This window comes from Eschrichtius robustus, chromosome 2 (genome assembly GCF_028021215.1).
Source record: "Eschrichtius robustus isolate mEscRob2 chromosome 2, mEscRob2.pri, whole genome shotgun sequence".
NCBI classification, from domain to species: domain Eukaryota; kingdom Metazoa; phylum Chordata; class Mammalia; order Artiodactyla; family Eschrichtiidae; genus Eschrichtius; species Eschrichtius robustus.
This window is the reverse complement of record NC_090825.1, coordinates 173512258-173527636: the sequence shown is the minus strand read 5'-3', so window position 1 is coordinate 173527636 and position 15379 is coordinate 173512258. Positions and strand designations below refer to the sequence as shown.

Genomic DNA, 15379 nt, shown 5'->3' with positions numbered 1-15379 from the left:
AGGTTAAAAACTGCTCGTACTAAGTTATTGTGTTTTTGATTCTCTTGCACACTGGTTATTTATAAAAATCAGATCACGCTCCTGAGGAGCTGCCCGGAGATCAGGCCCTGCCTATTTACTTCTCAGGCCCTCTCTCTTAGACTCTCCCTGCCGGCTCCCCATTTTAAAAAAACACCACCTGTGATGGCACAATCCTAACGTCACAGATTTGTAAATGCTTTGTCTTGAGGCAAGTATGTTTGTTTCTTAAGATCTTATAAATCCTCCCTGAATGCTGGGCTGTCTGTACCTTACCTAGCCAAAAAGAAAGAAAAGGTAAAATAAAAAACAAAACAAAATTCGAGCAAAACAAAATCAAATTTAATGGTCTTAAATGCAAAAGTAAAAACAAACGAAAAACACAAAAAAGCAAAAGAAAATTAACAGAACAGAACAACCCAAAATGTCAAGGCAGTTATGAAGAGAACTTTGAAGGTTAATCTTTAAAACTACAAATCAAAGGGTTTTTTTTCTTTTTTTTTCTTTTTTTCTTTTTTTTTTTTTGTTAATAGGTAACTGGCAGGAAGTAAGTACTTTTCTGCTGAGTGTTCATAGGAAAGCAAAGTTTCAAAACAAAATCCGACTAAAATAGAAAAAAGCCTAGCGCTCACGAGAAGGGATGCGAGAAATACAATGCTCAAATGTTTCTGTGTCATTAAAAAATAGAGCTATTTTATGCACTGGGGCCGTGTTCAATGCTCTTGGAAACTGGAGAGATGATTGTGAACAACAGTATCTGATGTGTGGAGGCACCATGCATGCAACGTGTGGACAGGAATCGGGATGTCAGAGGAGCAACACGTCTTCAGGCGTGCCTGGAGCTGAGATCTGACTCTGGAATATACTGGAGTTTCCCTGAAACTCTTTGGTCCGTTCCCATTGGCGCCTGGGCTTAGGAAACCCACTCGTGTCCTCGGCAGAGCCTGGCCCGGCCTGGTGTGTGGCCCCCCTCCCCGCTTGTGGCCCACGGCAGACGGGCCCGCTGCCACTGCCGGGGCCAATCGGCTGAGTGAGCAGGAGGTGGCAATGGGACCTGCTTGGGAAAGCAATTTCCTGTCAACCAAAGCAGAAATCGCTTAAAATGTTGAAGCGGTTGAGAAAACGCACACAAGGCATCTGTCTAACATCTTTAGTTTAAAAACTAAAACTAAAAGGTCATTTCTTTTTGTTTGTTTCTATCCAGTTTGTGGAGACATCGAATGAAACGCGTGTTAGACAGTCTCAGAAGTTAAAGCATGCTTCAGTTTCACCACCATCCCGAGGGACTGGTTAGTCAATGCAGTCTACTTAGATTTCTGTTTAATATATATTTTAAAGGAAATAACTTAAGAAACTTAAAATTGGTCTAACATTGTGGGATTTCAAACATTTGAACATGTCGGTTGCATCCCAGAGTATAAAAACCTTTTCACTTCTCATTTAGACTAAGACAAACACTTGTGAAAATTGGCGCAAAATGAGTTGTACACTAACAAAAAAGTTTCAACTTCTTCACTCTTAATTATCTATTCCGTACAAAAAAAAGCATGAGCGAGTTATTTGTGGGACTTGTTGGTTTTGAAGGAAACCTGTAAGATTTTGTCCCCCAGGCGGTAGCCGTTCAGACTTGCTATGGCCATCGCGGCTTCTTCATAGTTTGTCATGGTCACAAAACCAAAGCCTTTGCACTTGTTGGTGTTGAAGTCGCGAATCACTTTCACATTGGTAACTGCGCCAAAGGGGCCAAACATCTGCCAGAGGATTCCCTCATCGGCATCTTGACCAAGGTTGTAGATGAAGATGCACCAGCCCGAAGAAGCGTTGCCTGGGACATTGACACCAGAAAGCCCACTCATGTGATCTACACCCATAGGGGAGAACCTAGCAAACAGAGAGCACAGCATTCAGGTCAAGGTCAGTGCGGGCCAGCGAGCTGCACGCAGCCCATGTGAGGCGCTGGGGCTGACACACCCCGCTCAGTCAAAATCAGGCCTTTTCAACTGAGAGCAACTCAATATGGGGGCGGAGGGAGGGCATGGGCTCCCTGCTCTGTAGGCAGTCGACTCCGAGGAGAGACGTTTGCTGCCTGCAGGGGGTCAGGCCTCAGAGCGATGGCCTCTAGTGGCCTCTGACCAGCCGCTCCCTCCACCCCTCCCACCTTGGTGGGGTGGTCCTGTCTAGTCACACCCGTACTTCCCGCATTTTAAAAAATGATGGAAGCTTCTCCACGTCCTCCGAGGTGCTGTTACACCCCCAGCTCTCCCTGGAGGAAACCGTTCCTCATCCTGTGTCTGTGTCTGTGTGTGTGTTTGCGGGGGTATGGTGGGGGTGGGGAGGGGCCTGAATTTTTTTCTTTTCTTTCTCTGAATTTTATACCCCATCCCCACCCCCATCGGCACCCTCCCTCTCCGAGGATTCACGTCCGAGCGGTGCCTGCGTACAGCACACTCCCGCCAAGGGCCGCTACCGGCAGGGAACAGCTCTGGACACCCTTCCGCTGCTGGCTCTTAACAGCCCAGAAGGGCCAGGGCTGTGAACTGTAAATCTACCAAGCTTTACCAAAAATGTGGAGCCCCTTTCTAAAGCACCACTTTTAGTCACATCAAAAATAAGCCTCTACAAGTCGTGGGCAATAAGGATTAAGGGAGATGACAAGATTGTTACTGAAGCCACGTGGCCCTTGAGATGTTTCACAAGCTCAAAAGTAACTGTTGGAGGATCAATTTAAGAATATTTGAGCACGATACAGCATCTCTGAAGCCACACAATGCAACTGGAGAAGTTATTACCTGCTCCAAAATAAAATCAGGTTCGAGTCGTGGGTCTGATCCAGGGGTGAGCGGGGGTGCCTTCAAGTGTCACTAAACAGATTCACGCCCTCAGCAGACATGGGAGAAGAGTGGCCAGCCCCCGAGGTGCAGACCACTGACACAACGGTGATCGCTGATGCAGGTACAGAAGAATCAAGGCACATTGTGGGCCATGGTTTTGAATTTACGAGAATAATTTTAAACAGCCTGTACCAAATGTCTGAACTGGTTAGATGACTCAGGAGGCTTGTTAGTGGTGAGACCACAGTATCATTGAAATGGGGGTGGGAAAAGGCACCCGAGCATCTGTATGAGCTGCTTTTCAGTGAGAAATGGAAAGACATTCTGACTTTTAAAAGGACCTCCTTTTCTCCAAGTTTTGTAGGACACGGACCCAAGTTATCATAGTTAACTAAATCTTGACATAGATATTATACTGAAAATAATCTGAGGTAATATTTTACTTTTATTGACATGATTCTCATTCTTATTTATTCTTGTGAGTTTTCTCCTGCTAGTTGGAGCTGATCTGTTTCATCTCAACTGTCATGAAACCCACCCCCATTCTTTCCTCTGATGGTGCAAGAGGAGAACTGACTCTTCCTTGATTTGGGGACTTTTCCCAACATGATAAGAACTGACTGCAAACCCTCTCCTCTTCTGGGTCTTCTTTCTTCTTATTCTTATCTTAGTCTGCCTTCTGGTGGCGAACCTTCCCGCCCGCCCCTTCCTTCCGTCCATCTCTGGAGGTCACGGTCCCTCTCCTGCCTGGCCCCTTCTGCACCTCCCATCTCTCCTTTCTCTTCTCCTCCAAGCTTCCTGGTGTTCCAGAGTTCCTGGGTAACTCACTGAACTTGGCCATCTACACATCCCACCCGATCACCAGTGAGGTCGACCGTGCTGACTTTCAAAACCGGATTTAGCTCACTTCTGTCCAAAGACGCTTCCCCTGCTTTGCCTTTAAACCAGAAAAGCCAACGAAGGAAGGCCAGCTTTGGAACCTGAGCTGAGTTGAGAACCCTGGATTATTGGACTGTGAAAATAAGACCTTGAAAAACAGCATCTGTGGAAATGAGCGGGGTGTTACCCAACCTCACCACTTAAAGACGGGAACCCTGAAAAGTCGCAGAGAGAAATCCTTAACATACCTGAGATTAGCCCTCATGCCACTTCTCAAAACTGGGAGAAGTGGGATCTCAGCTGTTCGTGAGGCAGTAACACACCTGATTTCAGAGTCCAAGTTACTGACTCTACTTGTCTCTGTTCTGCTAGATCCTGGCGACTAGAATCATTTTATATGGAAAGACTAAGGAAGGTGGGAAAACGGTTCACCTCTAGGATGCGGCTTTTAAACAGAAGGCATATAATAATATTTAGACACAAATGACTCCACAAGGTAGGTGTATGAGAAAGGTCTGCCTTAGGGCTGCTGATCAAATGTCTAAAACCTGTTTAAAACTCTGGAAGAACGGCTCTTGCATAAGCACCCCTAAAGCTGCATCTTTTCTCTCCCAGATACGGGATGATCTTTTAAACTCATGGGTCTACTCGCATATCACTAGAAACTGCAGGCTGCAGCGCTATGCACTCACTCTCCTGGGAGCTGGTTGGAGCTGCACTACCTTTTTCATTCTAGTTAAAGACAACACTTGGATGGAAATAAACAGCTTCCATACAGATACCTTTCTGATGCAGGTGGGGGACATGGAGACATGAAATGGCTGTGAGCACGACTTTCTGACGTGATCAGCCCAGAGGTTTCCACTGCACAGTCACCCAACCAGCAGGGCTCCGCGCAGCCAGAAGGGGCCCGAGTGGCCGTGGTGGGAAGAGCGCGTCCTCCTGACCCACCTGAATCTCTGCGCCTGGTGATGGACGGGACCTCCGAACCGCCTAGCTGGCGAGTGGTACAGCTGGGAGAGCAGCGCCACGTTTTTGTTCTGGTTGGGATTGGCTGCAAACTTCACTGTAATGGGCTCGGAGGAACCTGGGGGTTTATGACCATTGAAACTGGTAATTGCCTCTTCTGCTTCCGACCGTTTGTCAAACCGGATAAACGCAACCCCTCTGGACAAACCTTTTTAACAAACCAACAAAAATGGAGTTAGGGGAAAAACTGCAAGGATTTTTAAAACTGAAAAGCAAAAGTCAAGTCAGTCAGGCTACTGTGGTTCAAATTGGATGCTTGGTTAATGAGATAAACAAAAATTAAACCTAAATATGGAAACATGAACAAATTAAAAAAAACAAACGACGACTAATAAAAGACTAAGGTTTCAGACTTTCTTCTGAGTTGAAGCAACGACTCCACAGCCTCAGTGCCAAAAGATACTTTGGTGACAGGAGTCTCAAATAAGACACCCCAGACCTCTTTCTTAAAAGAAGCCACATTAGAAGAGATTATGTCCTCCATCACCATTTCGATGCCAGGTGCCCACCGCGGTGTGGGTGCACGGCGTGCTGAGGGGTAGGTGGGTGACAAGGAATTGTCCCTGGGCTCCGGGAGCTCCCTCCCATGGCCTTCCCGGCCATCTGGCCACGTACCCCAGCTGGGCCTTTGCAGCATGTCGCCTCCTGGGCTGGCCTGACCGAATCCCTGTTTGCTCGGTGCCTGGCTCAGCCTCCTGCATCCCTCAAGGGTGTGGAATCCTAGTAACCAAGCTGAACCCTGATGACTCTTTCCTGCCACCAACACCTCACTCACCTCTTGGATAGTCCACTGTAAGGTCCTGGGACCTCCTGTGGGCCCCAAATTGCCCTCAGAATCAAGTGAGGCCACGCATTCTTTTCCCAGAAAACTGCTGACACACCCACCCACACACTCCCCGGCAGCTGAAGAGTCCCTGTCTTGCGCCCATTCATCGCCACCTCCAGCTGCCTTGGGAGAACACCTTCTCTTGCCACCTGGACTGAGCCACCAAAGGCAAGTCCTGGGCCTGCTGTAACCCCATCCCTCGTCAGAGCAAGGACATGGCCCGGGACCACGCTACCTGAGTCCGAGGCCCAACTGCTGAAGGCAGGGTCAGTTTAGTCTGGCACAAGTGTGAGACCTGAACAAACCAGATGGGAAGGGGCTGAGTCACCCTCTAGCCCCGTATGCCGTCGTTCTGGGTCTGGGGGGGATGATGGGGGCCCTCATCCCTTGAAGAACTCGAAGAATGGGGTGGGGCTGAGGTGAGGGAATGTGGAGCCGGGGAAGAGAACTGGCTCCTTCTCCTGGGGAGAAGAAACAGGGGTCAAGTGTGAAGGTCGAAGTGTACTGGTGACGGCCGAGGGCCAGCCTGGGGGTGACGGGCCTGGGCTGGAGGCACAGTATGCCCTGGTAGGGGAGGCTGAGGCAGACAGCCGTAAGACACAATTTCTTCTCTAGACAAAGGCCTTTAGCATGTGGTGAGTGACGACCATCAGAGCAGAAGAGCCCAGGGCCTCGGGCCACCGGCTAAGTGAGCGTGAGGAACGTCCCCCAGTCAGCTCCCACATGCCGGCACCTTTCCTCGCCATTTCCTGCAGGGGCCCACCCACCGTCCCCATGATGGGCAACAAGGCGTGGGTATCCCCAGCTGGCCCCAAGGCCGCGGAGGGGCCTGGGAGACTCGGGCACACCAGGCTGGTGCGGAGATGACAAGTGTCACTGCAAGGCGCGGCCGTCCCCTCGGGGCCTAGAATCCCAAGCTCTGTCCTGACTTGGATGCAACACCGTGGGTCCCATGTGAACAAGTAGACAGTAGTCAGGGACCCTCGGGCAGGGGCTCTTTCTTTACAACAGGAGCATCCTGTGGATGCCCTCTGCCAAGTCCTAAAGCACACACCCTAACTCTCCAACTGGGAAACTCTCCCTTCTGGGGCGCCCCCAGCACAGCAGCTCCTCATGGCCTCAGGGCTGCCCCCGCATTGGTTCCATCACTATTTAAGTAAAAATTTAAAATTGACACAGCCAGAGATGCTCACTGAATTAGTGAGATCAGACCCAGCAATTCACACGTGTGCCAGGAAAATTCTAGAGCCTGAGCCCACTTTAAAATTTCGGTTCAGAAGGAACACCTGAAAACATGTACTTGGCATACACTGTTTTTATTTACTCTTAAACGGCACGAACGACAGCTTAGACAGATGGGAACCCGAACGAAATCTAACTGCAGGCAAATCCCACTGGAAGCTGTGGTTGGCTGGCTGCTACAGAAAGCTGCCTGCAGGATACGGTTCCACTCTATTTATAAAGACCTTGCAATCAGGCAGACAGAGTGTGTGTGCACAAGTGTGGTTTCCCTGTTTGGTTTTGCAAAATGACTATCAAATGAAAACTGCCCGAGTGAAATGAAGAAAACCTGAGTAAGAGAGAGAATGTTACTTAAAGTGAGGGAATATAAACTCACTCAATGATTGGATGAATGTATACTTTTTGAAGATGACTCTGTGGATTTTCTTTTTCCTTTAGCATTTTTAGGATTAAGAGCAGACCAATAAATGGCACGATCTCCAGATGAGTCAACTATGAAGTTCACAATTAAAATGTATAAAGAAGCAAAGACATTCTTTGAAAAAGTTCTGTCAGCTCAGGAAATTAAGGTTTTTTAAGAGAGCTTCTCTGTTTCTTTAAAAAGCACGTCATACGAAGGCAAACTTGACACACAAACTTGCTTGCCCCGCCATTCTCTGCCCCAGCCGCCGGGGCTCCATGGGGTCCCAGCAACGAGCAGCCTCTGTCCCAGCAGAGGAGCCCTGCATGGTGGCCTCCTCTGGAGCAGAGGGAAGGAAGGGGAGCCCACAGTCCCGGGGGCTCACCTTTCTACTCTCCAATCCGACACCCGGCCTAGGGGAGGGCTGTGGAGAGGGAGGAGCCCCTGGGGCTCCCTCACGGCTTCCTTCCCCCTGCCCTCTCACAAAGCTCCTGAACACAGACAGAGGTGTGGGGTAGGGACCCTGTCCCCTCGCCTAAGTGGCAGAAGCTGGCGGGGGGGCCTGAGGGCACAACCCTGAGGTGCCCCCAAACTCTAGGAGACACCAGCCTTGCAGAGGGAAAGGAGGCAAAAGTCCCAGCAAAGGGGTGAGGGAACCGTCTGCAGGAGAGACCTCCCTCAGGATGATGCAGACAAAAGCTACGTGGCAGGGGGTGCGTTCTCGAGGTGGGTGGACTCCAACTCGAGAGCTGGGCCCTGCTCAGCGGTGCTGCGCTGGACAGAGGCGAGCAGAGGCACAGCAGTCCGTACAGGGTCAGGAAAGGCAGGGCCATGGAGGCAGAATACGGGCCAGCACCGTCACCCCGCCAGGTCTCCAGGTGGCCCACGCAGGCGCTTCTGTGCAGGTGGGGCTGGGGATAAATACATGTGCTGACCAGCCGACGGGATCACTCTCTCAACTGGCACTTGAAGATAAGTAAGGGGAACTTTAGGGACCACAGGAAGCTCTTCTGGCACAGAACAGGGGTTTACACCAAGTACACGGCATCTTTACCTCACGCCCATCCCCCGGCCCAGAGCCGAGGGGCAGAAAGGAGGAGGCCGGGTGGGTGGAGTCTATGTCCCTCCAGCAGAGCTTGGGGTCCAGAAGCCCCTTCTCCTCCTCAGGCCCCTGGGAGACTCGAGCTGTCCACTCGTCTCCAGGCCGGGCCCCAGCCCAGGACTGCAGCCTGGGCAGCAGGTAGGGCCAGCCCATGCCAAGATGAGCTTCCACAGCTGGGACAGGACAAGGGAGTGCAGGTGACAAGACTGTGGGCCCCAGAGCACACAGCTTAGCGGGGATGTGGGAAAACGTGCATGCACCTCCACCCCCATCTGTCATGGGCCAGGATACCCTGCCCGCCTGCTCTCTGTGTGGCTCTGCAGCCTCCCGGGGGAGGTCACCTCGGAGCCACGACTGCTCTGGCCCGACCACCCAGTGTGTGTCTGACTACCTCAGCCAAGGGGGTGGTGAACACGCTCTGTGCTGGAAGAACATAAAAACCAACCGCAGACAATTCCACTGGCTTCGCTGAGCTCCCTGAGCAGTAATCTTTTTTGCTAGTTGGTCAGTAAATTCCCACTCCTGCTGAGAACAGAGATGAAGGGCCCTAAAGCAGGGTGGCCCCAGCCCGACCCCAGGCGCGAGGCCAGTGGGGCAGGTGGCCGCAGTGAGGGGCTGCCTCCGGGGCACGCAGGGCTCAGCTTGGCGGTGCCTTACTGCTTTATGCAAAGCCCATCGCCCAAGCTGCTCGTGTCCTGAACTGAGACGACCTGAGAGGGGCTGGCAAAGTGGCCAGGACTGCCTGAGAGAGGAAGTCACTGCCTTCGAGCTCTGAGCTTTGAATGTGCTACCCGAGGGGGCGGGGTATCCAAGTCCTGAAGACCGAAGAACAGCTCCCCAGAAACAGTCACCCTTGGAGCTCTGGGTAAGGAAAGGTGGGGACTCTGGACCTCAGGTGAAGACTGTCTCACGCGGCACACCACTGCCTGCAGTAAGAACGGCAACATTCGTAGTCCAGGCTAGGACGCGTGGGTGCCTGCAGAAACTGCCAGAATCTCTTGGTGTTTTCACCATAACAGGTCTAAGCTTTTATGTCAGGGCTGCTTTTATGCCAGTTAACCTCCCCAGCCTCATTAAACAAAAACCAACGTCTTCTCATTTTGATTCTGTCCTCATTGGTGGAATAACTAATGACAGCGATCTGTCTTCCCTAGGAGACCCGGCCCCTGCCTGGAGGAAAACCTCGCTGTATCCTGGGCCACCTGCCATACCTGTGGTCTGATCCACGAGGACCCGGGAGTTGATGATCCGCCCGAACCGAGAGAACATGTCCTCCACATCCTTCTGGGTCATGTTCCTCGGAAGCCCGCTGATGTACAAGTTGGCATCTTTGATGACCTCTGAGCTCGGGCGAGCATACGACACCTTGAAAACAAAACCGCTCACTGGCGTTAGGGCAGGCGTGTGGCCAAAGCATCAAGGGAGGGTGTTAAATTTTCGGGTGAGAAAAAGTCAACCCTATGGAAGGAGGTCACCTGCAGCAGCCTGTGCTGGCAGCTCCCCATGGGCCAGGCAAGGGCCCTCACACACCCTGATGACAAGACATTATTCTTGTCTCACAGTCGAGAGTCTGAGGGTCCATGGCTCACCGGGGCAGGGCAGGGAGCCAACCCCGGCTGCCTGTGCTCCTACCATGGCCTCAGGCCTCTCTGGACAGTGAGCAGGGCTGGGAGGGGACCTGGTCCTGCCTGTGAGGAGCCCAGGGGACAGCGGGCTGTGTGCTCTGGGACCGTGACACCCACCTGACAACAGGCAAGCTCGCCATGGGAGCCCAGATGGGGCCCGAGTGCTGGGGGGTGCACACATATTAAATGACCCCATGCTTTTTAGGCTTATGTTCTGCAAAGCTGAAGAAAGGCTAAAAGGAGCTTATGCAGTGGTTTAGATAAAAGGGTGCGTGCGTGTGGGGCTGGTAGCAAGGAAAGGGTCTCTGGCGCTCTCCCAGGTTGGGGCAACAGCTGGGTGGACCCTGCAGGCCAAGGGGGCAGCACAAGGGCGAGACGACAGGTGTGTTCTCACCACAACACTCAGGCCTGCCAGGAAGGGCAGGGGTGTAATTCTACATGCTAAGACCACACACACACATACACACACCCACCCCTTTATTCATGTGCTCGTTGACTCTCAAACATTCGAGGTGCACCTGGGACATTCCAGAAAAAGAGAAGACAGACACCACCTTTGCCTGCAAAGCAGAATGCAGTCTAGCGGGAGAGACGGCGGATGGAAGGAGAAACCGTGTGGCGTGGTCAGAGCCCAGCTCCACCCGAAAAGGAGCTGGGCTCATGGAGGGGAGCGTCAGAGGAGAGTGGAACAGAAGCGATGCCGATCAGAAGGACGCCCCAGGGCACCGAGTCCCGTCAGGGGCTGGTGGCCTCCACAGAGCAGTGTTGTACAAGCTGACATTCCCTGGAAGCTTCCCTGCACTGCAGCCAGGCCTAAGGCACTCTGGGGACACTTTGGGGCCACCCGATGGTTTGTTCACGACCTGGGGCAGAGGCAGCACTGTCCCCAAGAGGCCACCTTGGCCCCTGGGGCCTCCCCAGGGCCTCCCAGGTGGGCGTGGTCACGCTCCTTGACTACCAGGAAGGACGCTGGCCCCACTTCTGGGCCTCCACTTTCCGGATCTACATCAACCAGCCCCACAGAACAGCCCACTCAGACTCCTGCCAGAGGGGGTCACTCCAACCGTCTGCTGTCCAATTTTATCAAATGCCCCGATGAGGGGCGTCAGATTTCAGGCAGGACAGCTGAAGGAGGGAGGCAGGCCTGCCGGGACTCAGGCTAGTCTGTGCTTTCCCAGGATCAGGCTGGGCCAATAGGGAGCTGCCTCCCAGGACCATCCTGTCTGGTCCCTTGCAGATCTGTCCAGAAGAGGTTGCATTTGGGGTCTGCCCTTGGCTTTTGGTGAAGGTCACTGTGGTAAAGAACATTCCCAAATTAGCACCATGGGAGTGGTGTGGAGGCTGGCACTGACTGTAGTTACAATTGTCCCCTGATAAAGCCCCAGAGAGGCAATGCTTTCAAGGCCAACTGCGCCTCAATTCCTTACAGCATAGGTGTCTCCAAGGACCTTGATGGCCACTGCAGCTTTCCTTTTCTCTTCAGCCACTGTCAAGCTCAGAATCAAATCAGAATCCAAGAAGACTGCACTAGAGAACCCTCTTGCGGCAGGTGTGTGATGACGCAGCAGGCGTGCCTGGCCCCGCTCCGAGACACTAGGCCCAGAACCCTCTTTCCTAAGCTCCTGGCACCACCTGCTCCTTTGCCTCAATCAGGTCTACTGTCCTATTCTTAGGAAACATTCCTGTGAGAGGTTTTTGAAGAAAAGGAATTTTTGAATTACGTTCCCCCACAAATTCACATGTTGGAGTCCTAACCCTCAGTACCTCAAAATGTGACCTCATTTGAAACAGGATTACAGATGCAATTAGTGAAGATGAGGTCAAAGCGGAACAAGATGGCCCCAAATCAATGACTGAGGTCCTTATAAAAAGGGGAAATTTGGACACAGACATGCACTCAGGGAGAACCCCATGTGAAGATGAAGGCAGAGACTGGGGTGATGCTTCTATAAGCCGAGGATTGCCCAAGATTCAGTGACCACCAGGCGCCGGAAGAGGGGCACGGAACAGATCCTCCTTCACAGCCCACAGCCCTCCGAAGGCACGCAACCTGCCGACACCCGGATCTTGGACTTCTGGCCCTCAGAACTAGGTGTGAGGAACTGGAAGATGCAAAGGCTCAACAGGATGATCTCATTCCAGTGGCTTCGGGTTGAGGGAGACAACTCTGGTGACTCTGGCAGGCGTGTGTCTCAGGAACGAGGGCTGACTCGCCAGTCTGCAGGTGAGGGGCGGTGGGCACAGTGCTAAGAGGCTGCTGCAGGAAGCCGGGTCAGGGTCCCGCATGGGGCGGGGGAGTAGGAGGCATATTCTACAGGAGGGCTCAGCAGGGAGCGATGGTCGGGAAAACCCAAGATTGGTCCAGGGGTAGGCAGAGCCTGAAGACAGACACTTGGGGTGGGGAGGAGGTGGGGCTCCGGGCTGAGAGCAGGAGGGCGTGGTTAGCAGTGGCAGGTTGAGAGGAGCGTGAAGGTTGGGGAAGCCATCCTGAGGCCCGGAGGACTCGCCGACTCGTCCCAGGAAGCCACCGCAGCTCTGGAACCGGGAATGACGCTGATGACGGTCTGCCCAAGGCCCTCCCAGCTGGTGCTGCATGGCTCCCTCACTCCCCTCAAGTCACCTCAAGTCATCACAAACCACACCCCCCCGGACACGGCGCCCCTGGGACGCCTACCTCTGCCACACCTGGCTTTCATATTTTTTTTTATCGTTTGTGCGCACGCAGGTGCGCACACACACACAGGCCCAGCCCCACAAGGGCATGGAATTTGTTCTGTTCACCGCGTGGCACATAGTAGGCACTCATAAACACTTGCCAAATGAATGCTGAATGAACTGGTGGGAGAAGGATTACACCAGTGACGGAGCAGGAATGGAAGCCTGGGCAGGAGGCGGGAGGGACGATGCTGCTGCCGCCGCCGCCACAGCAACAACCGGGCGCGAGCAGGAGGGCAGGGCTGGCCCAACGCCCGCTCGGCATGAGGTCGGGAGCTGCAAGAGGACGGGAGCACCTTGGCCAGTAGAGGAGACCGGCAGGGAGGCCTTCGGAGGAGGCTGCTGTGAGCCAGCACACGAGGGACACCCGGGGCCAGGGAGGGGGCTGTCCCAGCCTAAGTCCTTCACAGGGACCCTCCCGTTGCTGGTGGGGCTGAGGAGGACACGAGCCAGAGGCACAAGGTCTGGGACGGTCACCACCCGACACACGTCTGACACGCAATGCCTCTCTTCTGAGAAGACAGGAGGCCCCCCAGACGCCCTGAAAAAGCGGCAGACCTCTAAGGTGCGACTGTGCTAATGGTGCGGTGACGGTGATGGTGAAGTAAGGGTGGGGGGTCTCTCACCCAGGCCAGGGCTCAGCACAGACCTCTGTGCAGCCAGGAATGAACGAGATGGTGATTGCAGCTCTTTACCTTAATGGTTTTTGACTGGAGCCGCAGGCCGTTCAGCGTGTTTATCGCTCTCTCTGCATCCTTTGCAGTCACGTAGTTCACAAAGCCGTAGCCCAAGCTGTGTCCTGTGTGGGAGAACACAGGGACATGGGTGAGCCACTGAGGGCCAGTGAGTGAGCGAGACAGAGAGACGGGGAGGATGAACAGGACTATGTCCAGCTGGGCTCAAAAGGACAAGACCAGAGAGAAGACCGAGGGAGAACGCTAAGAGCCATGGCCTCTGGGAAGGTGGGAGTTAGCGATCGATGGTTACAATCTATATTGATGGTTTATTTGTTACACTCCCTTGGCAAACCTGTATATTTTCTGCAAGGAACAAATTTACAAAATGTTACTTTTTTAAAAAAAGTTTATTTAAAGAGAAACACTGTGTTACTAAGAGCATCCTAGGGAACCCATCACCAAAGCAGTGACAAGGAGCCGTCCCACCGGTGCCGGCCGCTCTGTGTGGCTCCGAGGGGGACTGCGCAGTGGGGTGAGGAGGAGGACAGTCACAGCAGCACACAGGACAGGCTGGTGGGGAGAACCTGGCTACGATCAGCTGTCAGTGTGCAGGCTGTTTTCCGCCACTTCCACGCCCACAGTGGGAAGGCCTGCAGGGCTCTGGCGCCACCCAGTGTCGGCTGCCCTCACTTTCCCAAACCTGCCGCCCAGCTCGGGGAGGAGGAAGGAAGCACAGGGAGAAGCCGGCGCCCCACCTCCACAGCCCTGGCCAGGTATCCAGAGTCCCCCTGGCAGCAGCTCCCACGGCAACAGCCTCATTAGCCGAAGCCTGGGGGAGTCGTAAGGCAGGTGTAAACCTGAGTTCTTCCCAAAGAAATCCAGGGTTACAGGCAGGGTGTCCCCACTCCCTCTTGGGGAACTGTTCAGAAGTGGCGGGAGTGACCACCAACTGGATACACAGGAGGGACACGGCACAGCAGGAGAGGGGCTGTGGGTCCCAGGGAGGCCCAGAGAGAAGCAATGGATGAGGGTCGGAGTGGAAGGAGCCTTGCACTTTCACTACGGAGGAGGAGCAGGAGGCGGCCCAGGGAAGAGAACCACCACCAAGCCGCACCTTACCCATCCATGCGCCGTGTGAGCGGGCACCCCCTGCGCACTGGCCAGTGCTCTCGGCACACAGACAGAGGGGTGAGTGGGACAGAGGCCTGCCCTCTCTGAGCTCTGCACCATCCCCCTCCCCCCACTGGATGGCAAAAACATGATGAGGCCTGAGTCACAGACAGGCAGAGATCCTCACGGCAGATGTGCTGGCTCTGAACCCAGGCCCATCTTGCCAATAACGAAACTCAGTGAGAGCCTAACCCAGTTTTGCCACCTTGAAACAAACACACCAAAATACTTCATATTTTAGATTTAAAGAAAAATTACAAAGGTAATGCAGAGTTCCCATATACTCCACATCCAGTTTCCCCTATTAGTAACATCTCATCCTAGAATGGTATATTTGTTACATTAGTGAACCGGTACTGATATAGTAATATTAACTACCGTCCACCTCTGATTCAGACTGCCTTAGTTTTCCCCTAGTGTCCTTTACTGTCCCAGGATGCCATCCAGGATCCCACTTGACATTTAGCTGTCAAGTCTCCTTAAGCTCTTCTTGGCTGGGACAGTTTCTCACACCTTCCTTGTTTTTGATGACCTTGACAGTTCTGAGGACTGGTCCAGGAAATTTTGTAGAATCTCCATCAATCTGGGTTCATCAGATGTTTTTCTCATGGTTGGACTGGGGTTATAATGGGTTTTTGGGAGGAAGACCACAGAGTGAAGCGCCCTTCTAGTGTCATCATATTGGGGTGCAGGCTGTCCCACGTGACTCATCACCGTGGATGCTGGCCTTCACCCCCTGGCCAAGGCAGTCGGTCTGCCAGGTTTCTCCACTGTAAAGTTACCCCACCCACCTCCTCCACACTGTAGCCCTTGGAAGGAAGTCACTCCACATATCCTGCATGTAAGGAGTGCCATGTGGAGTAAT

The 15379-nt window shown here is 53.2% G+C and overlaps 1 protein-coding gene across 1 annotated transcript in view; it reads right to left on the bottom strand.

The window, feature by feature from the left end:
- Positions 1 to 338: 338 nt before the first annotated feature.
- The window catches only part of ELAVL1 (ELAV like RNA binding protein 1), a 37338-nt gene continuing 22297 nt past the window's right edge, over positions 339 to 15379 (bottom strand). Inside the window, exons 3-6 of the mRNA XM_068537093.1 lie at positions 13363 to 13466; positions 9539 to 9692; positions 4680 to 4905; positions 339 to 1899 (exon numbers count right to left, since the gene is read on the bottom strand). Of these exons, the coding sequence (XP_068393194.1) occupies positions 1575 to 1899; positions 4680 to 4905; positions 9539 to 9692; positions 13363 to 13466 (809 nt within the window). The 3' untranslated portion in view covers positions 339 to 1574. The remainder of the gene's footprint in view (positions 1900 to 4679; positions 4906 to 9538; positions 9693 to 13362; positions 13467 to 15379) is intronic.